The sequence below is a fragment of the Microchirus variegatus genome (assembly GCF_963457635.1).
Source record: "Microchirus variegatus genome assembly, chromosome: 8".
Lineage (NCBI taxonomy): Eukaryota > Metazoa > Chordata > Actinopteri > Pleuronectiformes > Soleidae > Microchirus > Microchirus variegatus.
The window spans coordinates 2,253,734-2,272,668 of NC_139809.1; the positions used below are offsets into that span (position 1 = coordinate 2,253,734).

The 18,935-nt window shown below is 40.8% G+C and overlaps 1 protein-coding gene across 1 annotated transcript in view; it reads right to left on the minus strand.

Annotated features, from left to right (window-relative positions):
* Positions 1–18,935, minus strand: part of tjp1b (tight junction protein 1b) — a gene marked incomplete at its 5' end in the record, with an annotated part of 67,137 nt that overhangs the window by 37,407 nt on the left and 10,795 nt on the right. The window contains one exon of the mRNA XM_083894099.1: positions 6,733–6,874. Coding sequence (XP_083750225.1) covers positions 6,733–6,874 — 142 coding nt within the window. The remainder of the gene's footprint in view (positions 1–6,732; positions 6,875–18,935) is intronic.

The window sequence follows — 18,935 nt, forward strand, 5'->3', positions numbered from 1 at the left end:
TGTGACAACAGGCAACCGACATCCAAATCCTAGATCACCCCTACAGCATTATGCACCGTAGCAAAGAAGCAATCACCTAAGTAGTTTATCCCAGGACGGGAGCACAAATGCTAATAAAGATGAACAGTTCCAATCAGTTAATGTGGACGCATGTATGGCAGAGAGGATTTTAGCTGCAAAAATCGGAAAGTTTAATTATTTTTGTCTTTAAACACAGGCCCAGAACATAGACTACAAACCTATGATTTCCTTGGGGGGATGTGATCGATCCAGTTGTGATTTCACAGACATCCGTTTAATTGTTTAATTATCTGTTAATTAACCAAACACTGGAGTGCCTCACAACTCTACTCAGTGTTGTTCAAAAACACATGACATTAGTACTATTATAGTTATTATAGAGGAGTGGAATAACTGTAGCATGAACTGTGATGTGTACTACTGGTTGCATTTTTAATGAAGTGACTGTTATATTTTATTTCCCATTAAACAGACCTTTAAATTGGTTTGGCTTCATAAGTGGTTGTCTATTCATGGCTTTTCCCCCAGGAGAGCAACCTCACTCAGGATGAGAGTGAAGCAATCAGGAGCCTTGTCGGTCTGGGATCAGGTGCTCTCTTCTGAACAGGCTGAGGGCTATTGTGGAGGGCAGGTGATGGGGGTAACAGAGACAGCAGGAAAAAGGGGAGAAAAAAGCACCCAGGGGTAATTTACCGCACTGCGGAAAGAAGCCGCACAATACGATCCCGCTTCACGATTCAAATGGAAATGAGTTTTGTCACAACTACAGCTTGACTCGCTGACAAAGTCAACAAGGTAAAAAAAAAAAAAAAAACAGCATCATTTATTTTTAACATAGTATACAGTGCAAGGTTTCCCCCACTGCAATAAATCAAATGAGTGGGGAGCTTACTCTGTCTGTTTGCCTGCTTGGCAAAAACCCAAACCACATGAGCTTCAATAGACCTTAAACAAACACATGCTAGTGGCTGAGGTGCCCAACTGTTTCCCACAATAATATGTTTATCCCCACAAAACAATACACAACAACACCCAAACCCAACATCCAACAGAATAACTGCCCGTCCAATCTTTCTCTGTGTCTCTGTCTCTCATCACATGTAAAAACATGGATGTACATTTAGGTAGTAAAACTCTGCCCTCTGCAGGCCTTCAGGTACACTCTCCATCTACTCAAGCTTGACTCTTGTCAAGCCATGCAAGAACGAATTTATACGAGGAGTTATTTATGGTGGCACGAGAAAAAAAACCAGTGTGAGGACAGGGGACCTGCGTGATATCAGCCTCTGCCGGCTGATGATGTGTGTGCGTGAGGTGACAAGAAGGAGCTGTGGTTGTTGGACCGTGGGCTCACCGTGACGGGATGCTCCTGAGTCTTAGCGGCATATGGCGCCTCCCCGGGCATCAACACACATCCTACATCCATGTCGAGCAACATGCCAAGCTGTGTGACACGCTCGCACACCACTGACCCAGCACGCACACGCACACGCACGCATCCTCCTTTTACTCATTCTCAAACACAACTCAGGAAATTAGGTCCTGTTTTTGCTTTTGTCTTCAGCCGTATGGTGAAGCACTGCTGTATCGTGACATGTTCACTCTCCTATCAGCACTGTATAATTTTACACTAGGCCTTTAAGCATCCCAGGCCTTTAAGCATCCCAGTAACTACAAACACTATTTTCCTAAATATGGCATGATGACAAACAACATAGCTGAAATAATATACATTTTTCTTTATATTTATCAACAACGAAAGACAAAGACAGTAATATCTACAGAATATGTAGATTATTAGATAAGAAGAAGATGGCACGGTTGTTTTTTTTTTTACCGTCTGTAACATCTTATTTTAGTTCTGGACAAAACACAAAATGTCACCTCCAGGAAAAACAACAACCCACATATGTGTTCATCGCAACATAATTAATCACCTGCCAATATAATCCACAGAGCATCCACAGCTGTGAGCATCAAACCCGGTGATTGATTAACTTGTCTCGGTGCAACCATTCCAGTGTCTCATTCTTCATGCTTGACTCCCCGACCCCCCCCCCCGCCCCGTCATGGCCACCATCTTGTTGCCTACAAACATTACATCATCCTGCTGGTTGTCCTTCACTTGACCCTACACTCAAGTGCTCAACTGGGTGGAATAATATGATCAACAAGGGCTCCTTTAAAATAGGCCAAAAGTGTAATAGAAGGCCCTTATCGTGGTATTAATAGACGTGGACTGTGTGTGTGTGTGTGTGTGTGTGATTGGAATAAACAAAAAATAATTGCATGCGATGTTGGTTTAGTGTGACATTTTCACTAATCTAATTTTTACTGATGTCATATATCAGGCAGGGGAAGTCAATAGAGCTGTTGGGATTTATGTGGGTTTGAGTCTTCTGTCCTGAGATGATTTGTTGTCGACGAGGGACGTGAGGCTGACCATAAAAACGCTCGGAGGTGCAAGTCATTCTCTTCAGATTTTTCCACTCACAACTGAGCGCTCGGCTGTTTATAACCAGTCCAACACGTTTCACTCGTGAACTAGAAGGTACAGTATTTTAATCCAGTTACTGAGACCCTTTGAAAGTGACCCTGCCATATGCACCATCAGCGGACACATGGTTCTTGATCCTGAGTCACAGCCTCCAGAAACATACTTAGCATCTGCCATGACCTCGATGAAAACGCCACCTTTACACACTTCACGCACGGCCAGCTCCACTTCTCCACTGTCACATGCAAACCCTCCGTCATTACCTCCACTAATTCCCCGGGGCTCATCATCTATAGGACAAAAATCGGACTCTTTTTTTTTGCATAACAGACCTGTCTCACCGAGCTGCTGCTCCACTCGTAGAGCCTCCCTCGCTCCCCTCTCCTCCTCCTCCTTCCAATCAGGCCTCCTACAGAGTTCTTGGTGATAAATTTCCTGCACCCACCCCCCCCTTCCTCCTTGCACTTCTCCTATACCTCTCTGCTCTATTCTCCACAGCCCATGTGTTGGTGTGTCTCACACAGGTCCAGCCCTTTCACTCCCTGCACCTCCACACCTCCATCACACAGGAACAATCTCCTCCTAACAGGCCCTGAATATGCAGATTGGTTAATTCAGCTGCAGTTGCTCTCTCCGTAAATGCATCTGCAGCACTTTCCAAAGACTGAGCAGCGAATAAATGCTTACGCTGGGGCTTTTTTTTGGTGGTGGTTGGGGGGGGAGAGAGCGCGTCTGTCCATGGCAGACTGCAGCCAAGGATGGGAATTTAGAAATGGGATGGGGCAAACAGAGGTAATATAAGATCAGGACTTCAAAGCCCAGTTTGATGACTGATCCTGATCTGTTAAGCACTAATTATTTTAATTGCATTTTTCATCTTGGCTCAGTTGTATCTTCTCAGGCTAATATTTGCTACGTCTCTCTGCAACTTACCTGGCTAAAGGCCTCTGCAGTAAACATTATTCTAACATTTTCCAAAAATAGCTGAGAAGGCAGGAAAAAAAATGTGCACTGATCATTTCTAAAATCAAAAACAGCAACCTCAGTTTAGCAACTGCACCAGCGCAACACAGCAGACTCTTTGTGTGATAAATATGTTCCTTTTTTCCCATTACAATGATGAAATATACCGCACAGAAAGGTGAGTCACACTAAATCATATAAAAAACACATAACACATAACACAGAGGGATTATTTTGTTTTTTTTTATAAATAATCCTGTAAGGCAGCAAAGAAAAATCATACGATGTGTTGTGATACCAGAGAGATTAGGGTTGTAAATTATGTAGAGAACATTTTGTTGCACTGATGCATCTCCACACATCATTAAGACGCACAGTAATCACTGCCTCTCTGAAACAGAAGGGAGGTGTCGCTCGCCGGAAAATAACATCCACTAAACACAAAGACATTGTATGCATACAAAACTGTAATTCCTCCCCTCTCCATCTCTGCTGTGTGCTTTCTGCAGCCTTAGCACTAAAAACTGATTCAAGCTTTCTGTGAACAAGTGCGCCGCTTGCCAACGCAAATGACAGCGGGAGTGGGCCGAGCGCCAACGTCCTCCCCTGACCATCAAGAGAGAAAAGCAATCAAAAGGAGCAATCGATACAAACAAAGTCTTAACTACTATTGATTATTTAGCTCCACTCTGATGACCAATGTTGGTTATGGGACTAAATTAATATACTCATTTGATTAATATTATCACTTCTGTTAAATAATAATAATAACAAAAAAAAAATCTGAAGAGATTTTATTTTTGTTTAATGACTGCAAATCATCCCGGGACACAAATGCAGTGTGTTGTGTCGGTTGTGACATTTTTAGTATAGTATGCAATGGAAACGGCTCCTCAGCTCAGCATCCTGCAGTCTCATCACTCACTGTAAGGCGGACCGTTACTTCCATCAGCTGCATTTGAGTTTGGGCAAGTCAGCAAGTTTTCCTCCAGTGCACACAGAGCCCGTACAAAAGAAATATACCGCGGAGAGGCCACTAGCACCTCAGCCCGAGCTCTCAGTCTCTGGTGAAATAGTGGCCATTTGAAGCGTCCTCTGAGCGACAGGCCGTAAAGACAAAAGTCATAAGTCAAGTAAGTCACAGAGTCAGTGTCTATGACTTACCGGAACGGCAGAGCGTATGAGAATACTGTGATATTTACCCAGCACTTCCCACTCAGATGAAGGCTTAGGCTGTGTGTGTGTGTGTGTGTGTGTGTGTGTGTGTGTGTGTGTGTGTGTGTGTGTGTGTGTGTGTGTGTAAAATGGGGGCTCAAAATCAAGGCCACCACTAATCTGTCATTTACAGCCTAAAAGCATTTACCTCCACCATATCACTGTAAGGTTTACTGGACGAGAGCTGAATAATGAATTTGTAATAACTTTAAAATGTAGGTCTTTTTTAAAAAAAAAAATTTTTTTTACTACATTTTTCTGACTGAAATAATAATATATAATATTTTTAATGGTCAGCCAGTTCACCGACTGAAATACTTCAACAAGTGTTGCATGGGGACATTCTGTGCAGACTTAATGGTACAGGATAAGGATGAATGACTGTGGTGATCCCCTTACTTCTTATCTACCTCCACCAGCAGCTTGGCATTATTGCATATTTGTGCAGTTCTGCACCTCAAACAACTTTGTAATGTATATCCAAGCGGCCCAGCTCACGGCCTCTAATGACTCTGGTGAGCAGCAGGTTTTCACTCATCTTGTGAAAATATTAACATTTTCTCAATGGACTGGTCGAAAAAACCTGGCACAGACACAGATAGTGCCAAGATGATGAGTCCTCATGTTTTAGTTTTCCCTCTAGTGTCTCCAGCATGAGGGTGACATTTATGATTTTAATAATAATAATAATAAAAAGTCTAATCTCGCTGCCGTCCTCAGGATTTAATGATCCTCTTTCGTTAAATGCCTCGATGGAGTCAGAAATATAATTTGTCCCACTTTGAGCCTTGTTAATGAATCTGGATTTAAGCTCTGTGACACAAACTCAACGTCTACATTTACACTTGACTTAAACTCTCAGGATACACTGAAAGGTATTTTAACAAACGTTTACATAATATTAAAGGTAGCTGACCAGCGCTAATCAATAATTCAAACAGCTCAGTTCCAGTGGATTTGTGGTTTCCTATGATGAGTTGGAGCATTTGAAATGAAATCACGGTCAGGTCACAGCTATCAACACGATTCCCAACAGCCTGACTCTGTCTGAAGATGTACAACAACTGTGCCTGCTTTGATTTATACACACACTGAAACTCTGCATTTCAGAATAATTCAGTATAATTGTGATCATGAATGAAAGATGTGTGTCAGTATATAAGTAACATATGGTCAAACCTAACTTGTTTTTATTGACCTATATAGAGAATCCTGAATATGAACATACATTTTATAGAAATGTACATAATAATATATATTTAATTCCTATATTAGTAATTCCTAGTTAAGTAAGTTGTTTACTAAGTTAATGATTTCCCACTTAAGCTACTGTTAAATGTACAGGTGAACACATTTTTTGTCCCACATTAAAGGGACAGACTCTCACAGAGTGAGGAGACAATTGATGCAATCAATCTTTATGACGCTACGCCAACAGCAAGTTAGCATAGCAAATATAAAGCTGTGTAGCATTGGAACCAGTGGAGGACAGCTGGCCTGTCTCTGTCCTCAGCATTGCTGACTGCACCGTAAAAGCACAACTCGTCATTTTTAAACCTCACTTTTGAACAAGTTGTTTCTTCTTTTCTTCTTTTTTTTGTCAAGTTAACCAGCTGCTTGCGGGAGCTGTTCAATTCCCAAATACTGAACTAGGACCTTGTACATATAGACCCGATGCACGAGAATGAAAGGACTTCGCAGGGCCAACAAAATATTCAGTCATTTACAATAAATTTGTGACATATTGATGTTTGATTGTATCCAAGAAAAACACATTTTAACAAGCTTTGCTGTTATTATATGACCTACCTACATTGTTGTTTGGACGTGTGTCTGTATTTGTTGCATGTCTGGAAAAATATGCTGTTCTTTTCTATCAAATAAAGAGTCTGTGAGTATTATTTTTCAGCCGTAATCAAATCTTCTGTAAATGAGGTCCGATTGCCGGATTATTCCTTCATGTGTTGTGCCTGTGATGAGGCGATTCCGCTCATTTGATGCATTGTTTTTTAAAAAGGTACAGTAAGTTGACTTACATTGGAGTCCAGGAGGTCAATGCTGTCCAGGCTCTTGCTCCGGTGTATGCGGCCCTTGATGCGGCGGAGTGACGGCTTGCCCTGACCGGTGCTCACTGAAGAGGCTGCTGTGACGGATCCAGCAGTTGGGCTGGGGTGTATCCTGAGGTCAAGCACCACAGAGGAAAGACAACGGTTCAACATCAGAGGGCAAAGCAAGTGTTCACCCAGCATGGGTGTTTTTCTCACAGCAGGACACACTGTAGTGCCACAGGCGCGACACAAGAATAGGAAAGACATTGTGGTTATGGTATACTTTTCCAAACCCCCCCCCCCCCGGCTGGATGAAGTGGCATTTAAAGAAATCTATAATTGGATTTAATGTCACAGAGGCCCTGTGGGGAGCTGTTTCAAGCTCAGGAAGCAGCACAGCTTCAACCACAGTCGACCTGCGCTGCTGCTCTTTGGGCCTCAACAGTCAGACTGTAGCTGCTTCCTGTTGAGATGTGCGGTGTAGGCACCGTGGTTGTTCTCCCATCAATACGCCCAGGAAATAATTTTACCCTTCACTAATAAGTGACACTGATGGAGCCCTGTGGACCACATTAACGCCCTCGGCTTCTGGCTCCCGTCGCATTTCACATGTGTGTGTTCCTTAATTGATTTGTGACGTGCTGCGTTTGCCTTAAATATGAATCCAGTGCGGCGAGTGATGAATACATCAGAAGTGTGTTCAGAATGGATGTGTTCATAAGGAGAGGCAACATCTATTACGCATTTTTTAATTGCATAATATCTCATTAATACGTGGCACAAGAAGTCTATGAATTATAACTTATGTGACAAAAGGCTTTATTTATTCTTAATATATATACATGTAATTCATAATGGAAAATCTATAATTGAAAGGAGATTAAGATTAATACATTTTTAATAGATATTAAATATACAGACTCTTAAAAAGCGTAAAAAGACTTAGCTGTTAGTAATGTCATTATTTACTGTTTGTAAAACACATTATGGAGGATGTCCTATAATCAAATTGAACCATTCAAACATTCACCTGAAACAATGTGTTAACTGTTTAACAGTCTATTTACCTATTCGTTAATTGATCACTTGTTTTTTATGTTATTGGTAACTCGATATCCCATTATCATATAGTGTATTGTGTTGACACTGTGGGCTGCACAAAGCAAACAATTTAAATTAGTCAAACTGGGCTTTAGGAAACAATTTAAAGATTAATTGATAATTAATAATGTATGGATCATGAATTATGTAACAGCAGCAACACTGGTGCCAGAGTTAATTTAGTACAGAAAAAGCTTTTTGCCATTACTGCTCGGTTTTATAGCGCAGTGCAACTCTTATTGTTGCTGCCTCCTCTTTTCTCCTCTCCTCCTCCTCTATATCACCGCAGTCCTTTCTCTCAGTGTCATGAAGAACAGTCACTCTTAATGAGGATTTACCCAACACAAAATTCAACGAGGAGATATCCTGTCTACGCCGTGCAGCTCAGAGACGGTAGATATCCATTAGCGTGCTCAGCAGCAAGGCCCTGAGGAGCTCCTGTGGTCTGGAGACTCAGCGAGGGAAATTATGAGCGAAAGGAATGAAGAAAGACAAGAGAAAAGAGAACATCACCTTCCACTTTCTATCTGCATTAATTCAATAGTCGCCTGAAGCCAGAGTGTGGTGCTTACTGGCTGGAAATGCAAGGTAAAAGCATTCTGCAAGACGTGCAGTCAATTACAGGCGACCCCAGGTTGTTCTCATAAAAAATACAGCAAACATGACTAATGAGAGAAGCAGTTTGGACGCTATCACAGGCCCGTGCTCAGGTCCTTCTCATTCAGAGGTTCGTTTCTTGGATGTTGATTCTGAAATGGATTTCAGCCAAAACTCTCCGAGCCACAAAGGCAAGAAAGTATAACACACAGTGCCAGCGACTCTGCCGACTCAGATATAATGTGCACTGAATGATTTTAAGTTGCTTTTGTGAGGCATTTTTCAGCCATAAAATGTGCAGGTAAAATGTGGTTCATTTGAGGACTGAGACAATAAATGAAACGCTGACGGTGAATATTAATGTCGCCTTTTCCTATCCTCTTTTTTAATCCTTTTTCTACATTGTGTACCTTTTATGGCACACATGGAGTTTAAAGCCACATTAAAGTAAAGTGATAGTATAATATTTTGGGAAGTTGTGTTAAAGCTGTCTGCACTTCATTTATTATAGAAACACAGCCCGGTGTCCTGGCTCTGTTCAAATGCATGAGCGAGATTATTTCATGCAGCACATTCTCTGGAGGCACCGTTGTTGATTCTCCTGGCTGAGGAACAGTTTGGCAAATTACCCAACCTGCAACTTTGTCATTTTAACATGACATGGTTAAACAAACGAGATGCAAAGCATTCGTGAGAGCGCTTCAGCAGGCACTGGCGAGGAGATTGTAGCTGCAGTGTTTTGACAGAGATGAGTTAGTTACCTGCTTCTCCATGGTTCCGGTCTTAATGTGCAGATAAGCTAAGTGGCTGCAGCTGCTGCAGCTGCAGGCTAAAGAGACAACTTAATTTTAAGTATTAAGTAAATTAAGTATTTTCCAGGCAGTCTGTTATATTCATGTTTCCTCTGTTGATGCTGTCAGCAACAACGGCAATTTGGAAGAAATGTACAGTGCTTAATACATTTATTAGACCACCACACAAATCTACAGCTGCCCTAAATTAACAGCATTGGTAATTATCAAAACAAATTTTTTTATGTTTCTGTAATGTTAATACACAAATAGAATTATTATTGTTATCTATGAATTTTTAAATGTATTGTCTTAAAAAATAGTAAAGCACATTATTATTATTCCTTGATTAAGAGATCAAATTACAGTTATTTACTTGCATTCTTGAAGAGAAAATAAATAGTGGTCGAATGTTATATTTGATTAATTTTCAGACTTTTCAGAGAAGAGGCCCAGTGAGCCGGCTCAAATTTCAGTTTATTTGCCAAATAAACAACCATATGTACATAAAATAACCATTTTAGAAACAAGCATTTTAGGGATTAAACTATTTGTTTTCTGTTTTTTTTGTAGACATAAAGACATACAATGACTTATGTCATAATCTAAAAAATTTTTTTTTCAATCTCATAATTATGACTTTTTATGTCATAATTTAGACTTTTTATGCCTCTGTTTTTCTGGTGGAAACAGACTTTCATGAAATGATCATGTTATCAGAAAAAAAGTAAAGAAAAATGAAAGAAAAAAGATACCGGCTTCTCTGATTTATATATTCACGTAATACATTTTTTTTACATTTTTTGCAAACTTTGTTTATGTTCTGGTTTGGTGTTCTCGTCTGTTGTGTAACCCACCACCTTACACCCAATAATGCAGCTAATTCAACACTTCAACACACACACAGTGACATCAGAGGGCATGAATGATACCAAATCTAAAAAGCGCCATTGCTCCTCTCAAAAACATCTTGACCAGCGGATTAAAAAAAAACTCTGCAGTGGAGATGTGTTGAGTAGACAGCTGAAAAAGGAGAGGAAGTTGACGACAAACAGCTTAACTCACGCTTTCTCTTACACTTTGTGAGTGTCACATTTTTTAATGTGTATAATGTTATTATGTGTTGCTGCTGCAGACTAATAATACAAATAATGAAATATGTGCAGTGTTTGAGATCATAAATCAGACAGTTGTGTCGTTACGTACAGTAAAGGGTTGCCTGATAAGAAAATAAGGAACGGTTATACTGTTTATATTGCACTTTACACACGTTACCCCTGCCTCCCATTTACTATACGATACACAAGACTCCGATGACCAATTACAAGCGCTCATTTTCTGTTTGATAGTAAGGAATGACAGAAAGATGGAGGATGGTTTTATTTTCCCTCATACAAATCATCTTCATTAGTGGACTGTAGTGACAACAAAGGAGTCTCTGAGGAGCTGAGGTTGAGCCTGATTGTCTGAAGCGCTAAACAAAACAATTCATTTAGATTTCAAAAAAAGGCTGAACCTTTTATTAATGAAAAAAAAAAGGATGATGGCGTGCATAAACTCATAAATAATCACAGGGATCAAAGAAAAGAACCCACTATATCCTCCTATCCAATGTGATCACAAACTAAAAGATATGATAACTAAAACAAACAATGGCAGAATATAACAGTGCACCTTGCTATAATAGAAAATAACTATTACTGTAATAAATGTATGGTTCCTACATGGACCAAACTGTAATGTTTCTGTCCTGGTTTAGCACTGAAAAAAATGCATCTATTTAATACAGAGCACTTCTTTTATCTTTCAAATACGGAGCAAATCCTTATTTTACAGAATGATTGGCAACCCTAGTGCAGTATGTGTGTCTATGTGCATGAACGGGTAAAATGGCATCTCTGTGTTTACGCATCGCGTTGGCAACCGCGCTCCTGCAAGTATATGTTTTTTCAACGCTAAAGGTTATTATTGTACACACCTTTTTTTCTTACATATTATCGCCCTTAAAAGTAGGCCGCAAATTATACCCAACAGCTATACCTATTGTTATCCGTCACATTATTATAATATCTGTGGGTTGCGGTAATTTTTGAAGGGGGTTAATGTGCATAAACACTCTTGAAAGTTAGCATTGGAGGTCAGGTCTATTGAAAATGCGATATCGGCGAGTTCACGAACCCGTGCCTTGCAACTCAACAGGAAATGTTTAATTGTGGCATCCATTTTGGCGATTTGCACCCTACATAAATAAATAAACGCGCTAATGTGTACTAGTTACTGCTATTTTTGAGAGTGTGTGCTGGAGCTGGTTATGATGGTTACACATAGTCTTTAGTCTGCATGCACACAACACAACACAACACTCTCCATTACAGTGAGTGTGATTATATAGTTCACCGATAAGGTCAAGCAGACGCCTGATGCTATAACAAAGAAAGAACACTGCACGCGCGCGCACACGCACACACGCACACACACACACACACACACACACACATACACACACACAAACACACACACACACACACACACACTCATTAATCAGTAGCTGGACTTTAAGCTGTGCCTCTCTTCCCTCTCTCTTGGTTTTGCCTGGAGGAGCCATCAAGTACGATTAGTATGAGCAATAATGGCTACTGCTTAATCAGCAGGTCAATAGGCAATGTTACACTTCATTCCTCTCATCTTGGCCAGTGCTAATATAACACTTAACAAAGAGAGCAGTCCTGACTTGTGTCTGATAGATGCAATAAAACACACACACACACACACACAGTAAGAGAAACACAGTCATACTCAGCAAATTCAACAGAAAATGAAAGTGTCTCTGCCCTGCGAGCACTATGGGCCTGTTTTTGTTTCAGATAAAAGGCGCAAGTTAAAAATAACAGGAACCATTACATAAATGCAATGAACTTGTTGTATTATCCCTGCAGACTTGCAACAGAGTGTAAAGTTCATTAAGTCAGGTTAATGCCAATTGTGTGCGGCTGTGTGCAAGGGAGGATGGGTTTTTAAGACTGCAGGCAAGAGGAACATCTGTTTGCAAAGGCTAATTCCATTTTAGAGAGCTGCTGCTGCTGTTGCTGCTATTCACTCTTTACCAAAGTGGAGCTGTGGCCCTTTTTTCAATATGACTAAATAAAAAGAAACATCTGTTTATTGTTAAAAGAAAAACAAACAAAAGACAACAACCTTACCAAAGAAATCAGTTAAATCTTTACATTTACAGAATCCGAACATTAGTTTCAGCTCCACTAGTGTAAACTGTACCTGGAGCATTTCATGGGCACGCCGAGTTAACGGGAGCGTACCATTATTGATCTGTAAGGTCACTTTAATCAAGTTATCAATGTCGTTTGTGCAATAAGGTTAAACCAATACATTGACTTCTCTTAAGTCCACGCAGGAGAGTGAGGGAACTGCTGAGGGCAGTTTGAGCCACACAGAAGAAAGTTAAATTATATTATATTAATGTCACTAATGTACTGGAGCTACTGTAGTATTTCAGAAACAGCTATTGTGACAGTGAGAATATACTGCATTTGACGTGTTCCATCACCACATTATGTAAATTATATCACGTTAATAAACAAAACAGTGTCTCTTTCTATGCGACATCAGCTTTTTTTTACGTCACCCATGTTAGCGTTTTTGTCAGAATTAAGTAAACTATTCCAAATGCAGTGGAAGGATGAGGTCTGGGTCTGGGAATAACACGTTAGATGCAGGTGCAGGTGTGGTATAAGTGGCAGATTCAGCATTTTCTCTTGTAACATTACAACATAGAGATTTTTGTTAACATATCAAGGAATGATGCAAGAATGTTATAGGAACTAGACAATCACGTGTAGGACTGTTTGTGTATCAAGCGGGTGCCAATCTCATAGAAAGGATGCACAGATTATTCATCTTAAAAAACACTACTCTTTATATTACTACTAGTTTCACACTAGTTTGTTTTCAAGACGGCAGTGGTTTGTTTTTTGTTTGTTTGTTTGTTTTTTTCCTACACTTTAACCCTAGAAAACCATTGCCAGGTGGTTTTCACCCGCGCAAATAAATGTATGTGATTTTCATGAAAACCAAGTTTTCATCTTCATTATTATTATTTTTTTTAGAAATGTTTTGTTCCCAAATTCCTAATTTTCCAGTAACGGAGCATTTTTATATGTTGCCCTCATGATGCTTTTCTTTCATTTTGTTAGACATGACACAGTTTAAAATAAAAGAACACTACTCAAATGTGTCATGTATTGTCATGTTTTGATATATTTTCATGACAAGTACTTTTTATTGGGTGTATTTATTATCTCGGGTAAAAATCACCCTGCGTTAGTGACGGTGTTGTTGAATTTGAGCGATAGTGTTCTATAGGTTAAATGCACATTGGTGTAAAAACCCGGTAAGAATCATGTGCCATTGACTAAGTAAAACGGACATGATGAGCAAAAGAAATGTCAGGTGTTATCATGTGATGAGATTTAATGGGAAACGATGTGGGAAAAAAAGCATTATAACATTTAAACTTCAGCAACATGATTAGCAAGTAAACGTTGGGTGGAATCAGCGGAGTGTTAAATCCTTATAGTATGATGATTAAAGTGTAATCTAATCTAATCTAGTGTTTGAGAGCCTGGTGTATGTGCACGGCAGTTAAAATAAAAATTAAAAAAAATACTGAGTTTGCTTTTTGAGTTACATAACTAGTTCACTCTTTTGTAGTAGTGCACTGCTGGAGATAAGACGACAAGCTGTTTCCAAAGTAAGCTCAAATATAATGTAGTGACAAAAATGTAAATATATACATATATATATATATATAAAAAGAAACATGAAAGGTCTCCTCTGTCTTGGTGTATCTTGAATCTTCTTCCAGGAGGAACAATAAAGACAAGACATAATGAAACTGAACAGTAAAAAAAAGAGAAAGTGCTGCATGTGATAAGTGTGTGACCCTCACTGAGGTCACAGCACAGTTGACTCCGGTAACATCACTGTTCGCGAGAGGACGGCGATCACGTTCAGTTTTACAGTTATAAATAATTTGGGGCGACACAAACTACTAAATGTCAAGTCGAACATGTGTATTTATACAATATACAAGCAAATAATCTGTTCTCAAGACAAAACGATGCCGAGGGATTTTTCAGCGTCAGTGTTTTTTTGTCTTGGCTCGAGTGACAGAAAGAGTTCAGGAAATTATTCAGGTCAGCTTTAGCGCTGGTTGTAATAGTTAAGCCTCACAAAGTGTAGAACGGTGCCAGTGTGGCTGCAGTACAGTACGTGGACAAATAAATGATCCTCACTCGGTGAGAAACACTTGCCATCAGAGCGTTATTTAGCCTGTTCGCTCCAAATTAACCATCTCTGCGTTCAAACAGGATGGTTATCTGGATGTTATTAGGGAAACGATGTCTCAATCTGCTTAGAGCCGAGAAAAATGAACGACAGCCTTACAGTAAACAGATGAACACGGCTATACGGGAAGAGGAGAGACTATAGGGGGAGGTGAGCGGTGGTTGCTGCAGTTTTTTTTACATATATATACTGTACATACACTATAGAAAGCAGTCACACAGAGTAATGAGGACACACAGACAGTAAGGTGGATACACATGCTGAGAGTATGGGTACACAACATTTAATAGACACGTTCACACAAAACCAGGAGATGATCATGTTTCATGCTCTATTACATTTTTATTAATTAGTAGGAATGAGAGTGGAGGAGGTGGAGGTGGAGGAGGAGGAGGCAGGATGATGGTTGACCACATGGTTAAAGCGTGAGCGATGACGTTCCCAGTGACAGCAGCAGTGCAGTGCAGTGAAGGCCACATATGAGCTCCACAGCGAAGCACATGAAGTTGGAAACAATGGGTGAGACCGTGACATCATTCAAATACGCATTCGACTTCACATCGTGGATGAAGAGGAAGGACACATGTACACACTCGCGCGCTCAATGACGCACGCACGCACTCGCTCGCACGGGCTCCAGGCAGCGCGGAGCAGCAGCTTCACCTCCCCGTGTATCGACCACAGTGGGGTTTTAGTGATGATAGCAACCTGGTGCAGACTGGCTGCAGTGGTGGAGAGGGAATATTATGTCATGTTGGATGGAGAGTGAGCGGGCGCGCACTCTCCACCGTGGCTCCGTGACCCACTCATCGGCGTGTGACGAGATGTAGGAGGCGACAGCTCCTCTCTTTTCTCCCCCCCAAACCTTCATCACATCATCACCACCACCACCATCATCATCATCATCATCCGCACCAAGATTCATACTCACCACATTCGCTTCCTGGGTGGAAGACAATGTTCTTTGTTGGAGGCGGTCACCCCCAGAGCCAGCTGCATAACAGTAATATATTTCTGGTAATTCACCATGGTACTGTCCACCGCTACTAAAAATCCAACCCAAAGAAAAGCACAGGTGATCATAAATGTCTTTATTCCCTGGCATCCGCCTCCGCTGCGTCTTCCACGCTCAGCATCACAGCGCCATTTCCAGCGCTGAAGGACTGACAGTGAAAACACTCCCCGAGGAGCTGAGCGAAAGGTGCCGTACCGCTGCGACCCATGTCTGCAATGACACTCGGAGTTCCGTGTTCTAGCGGCCGCCGCACACGGACCGCCGATCCATTCGATTGGTGTTTTTTTTTTTTTTTTTTTTTTTTCGTTTTTCCTTTTTTTTTTTTTGTATGTATATTTTTTTTCAAAATATAGATAAAGATGTGGACATTGTCTCCTTCCTCCTGCCTCCTCCTCCCTCCTCTCTCAAGGGCTGGAAACACTCTTTAAAAAACGCTGCAGCGTCCAGGCGTCCGTGTGTGTGAGGTAGGGGAGAGAGTGTGTGTACAGTGTAGTCAGAGGGGAACAACTCGGACGGAGGGAGGGAGGGAGGAGAGGAGAGGAGAGGAGGGAGTAGGAGGATGGTGGTGAGTGTGTGTGTGAGTGAGTGTGAGTGAGTGTGTGTGTGTGTGTGTGTGTGGGGGGGGGGGGTTGTCTTAAGTCTTAAGTTTGTCTTTAATTAGTTGTGAAAGGGTTTGAACACAATACTTTGTGGAAACAGTAATTACTTACATGGTTGTAACTCGAAAGAGCCTACATACATACATACATATATATATGTACGTATATACCAGGGATGCATGATATTATCAGCACGATATCAGTATCGACAGATATTGCCTTTATTAGATATCGGCAAACACCAAAGTCTGCCAATAAATGCCACTACCTCCTTGACTAATATGCTGGCACTCTCTACAACTATATACAGTATATATATATATATATATATATGTTTGTTAATTTATATATATATTGTCACAATATAAGCGCGCACGTACAGTATACATAGTAGTCTCATTGTTAATATCTTTTAATATTCTACTTTTTTTTGTGAATGCATGTTTATTATTTATTATCCTTATCTGTACCGTCTTTGCTGCTGTAACGCTGTAAATTTCCCCACTGCGGGACGAATAAAGGACTCTCTCATCTTATCTCTCATCTCGTCTCATTTCTCGTAATGAAGTAAATGTATGCACTGCGACGTGAGTAGGCAACATATTGCGTACATTTCACGACAGAAAATGACCTCTGCGGTTTGGCGCAGGGCACGTGTGCCGTATGTCGGTATCGTATCAGTTATCGGCCCGAGCACTCCCCATATTAGGCATATCATCCATCTGCCCGACCGTCCATCTTCAACCGCTTTATCCTCCACATGAGGCGTGTGCCAATCTCAGCTGACATAGAGCGATAGGCGGGCTACACCCTGCACAGTTCATCCAGTCCATCACAGGGCCACAAAGAGACAAAGAGCCATTTACTCTCACACTCACATCAATGTAGAGTGTCCTGTTTACCTAATCCTCATATCGCATGTTTTTGGACTGCAGGAGGAAGCCAGAGAACCCGGAGAAAACCCCCACACACACACGGAGAGAACATGCAAACTCCACGCAGAAAGGCCCTTGTTTTCCGACCTGGTCTTCCTGCTGCAAAGGCAAGAGTGTTAACCATCCCATGTATTCATGTTAATTTCCATGAAATGTTTGCACACTAATTAATGATAATGAATTTTTTCTTTAAGGACACATTTTCTCCATTCTTATTGCTTGGTGAACACACACACACACACACACAGTGGGCAGCACTTATCTGTGATCAGGGATCACTGGGGGAACGCTCAAGGACACCCGAGTCCTTGGCCCGTCCCAGGATTGAACCTGCGTCCTTCCTTCCTATTACAAGCGCATTTCCTTCCCTCTTGGTCGTGGGCTGTGTAAATTCTAATTTATTTTACCGAATATATCATTGTTATCAGTGAAGCCAGACTCTCAATTTAATATGTTTCTTTAATCTCAGATGACACACCGCATTCATTTTATGTATTTATATAATAAATGTCTTACAAACAGCAGTATCTTAGTCTTAGTGGTATTTTTTTTTACTATGTGTATGAGCTGATTGATCTGAACCTTTGGGCATTTGCTTTTTTCTTGTCTTACTCTGCATGTTGTCCATGTGTCATGTAAAGTATTCCTAATGATTGCTCTTGTTCCCGATTTCCAGTGTAGTATTTTCCTGCAAATGACATAAAAACTGATTCTGAAAAAATTGCAGATGATAGAAGATCGTTCAAAATGAAAGAGAGTTTTGTGTATGCAGAATACAACAGTCATTATGACGTAATGATGTCGTCCTGCTACATCATAAAGTATATTATTAGATTATATGTCTTTAATCTCACAGACATCTAACAGTGTGTGCTACAGCTAAAGAACACTCAGTACCCCATATAAATGTCTCTCAGTTAGTCACTAGTCAGCTTTCTTTTTAATGGCGCCCATATCAAAGCCTGAACCAGAACTGTAGACTGAAGCATTTTCATTAATATCCATTTGTCTTTAGTGGTACAAACGTTGCAATGACACCTGCTTCACAGTTACACTGTAAAATAAAAATAATCACCCACACTGTGCTTCCTCAGCTAGATGGCAGTTCAGTTTGTCTGCTGTGAAAATGACCTAAGACCTCATGTGAGAGCATGAGCTCATTTATTTCACCGAAATGGTGATTTTCAGGGGCTTTGAACAAGGTTGGAACAAGGGCCTTTCTGCAAGGAGTTTGCATATTCTCTCTGTGTGTGTGGGGGTTTTCTCCGGCTTCCCCCCACAGTCCAAAAACATGCAATATGGGGAGTAGGTGAATTGGTCACTCTAAATTGACCGTAGGTGTGAGATTGTGAGCGAATGGTTGTTTGTCTCCATATGTGGCCCTGTGATGGACTGGCAAACTGTCCAGGGTGTACCCCGCCTATCGCCCTATGTCAGCTGAGATAGGCACAGCACCCCCGTGCGACCCTCCGGTGGAGGATGAAGCGGTAGATAATGGATGGATGGATGGATGTTTGTTTTAGAGATATTGCTTCTGTGTATTTCATTGAACGTCTTTTAATTATTTTATTACATGAGTGTTCCATGTGTTTTAAACCGCTACAATCATCCATCCATCTTGTACCATCCACTCTCACACTCACATATGATCAATTTAGAGCAGGGGTCTCAAACTCAAATGACCTGGGGGCTAATGCGCATCTATTGTGGTCAAGAGGGGCCCGGCCTATTAATTAAAATTAATTAATTAAAAACAGACATTTATTTTAAATTACATAAATAATAGTGTGGA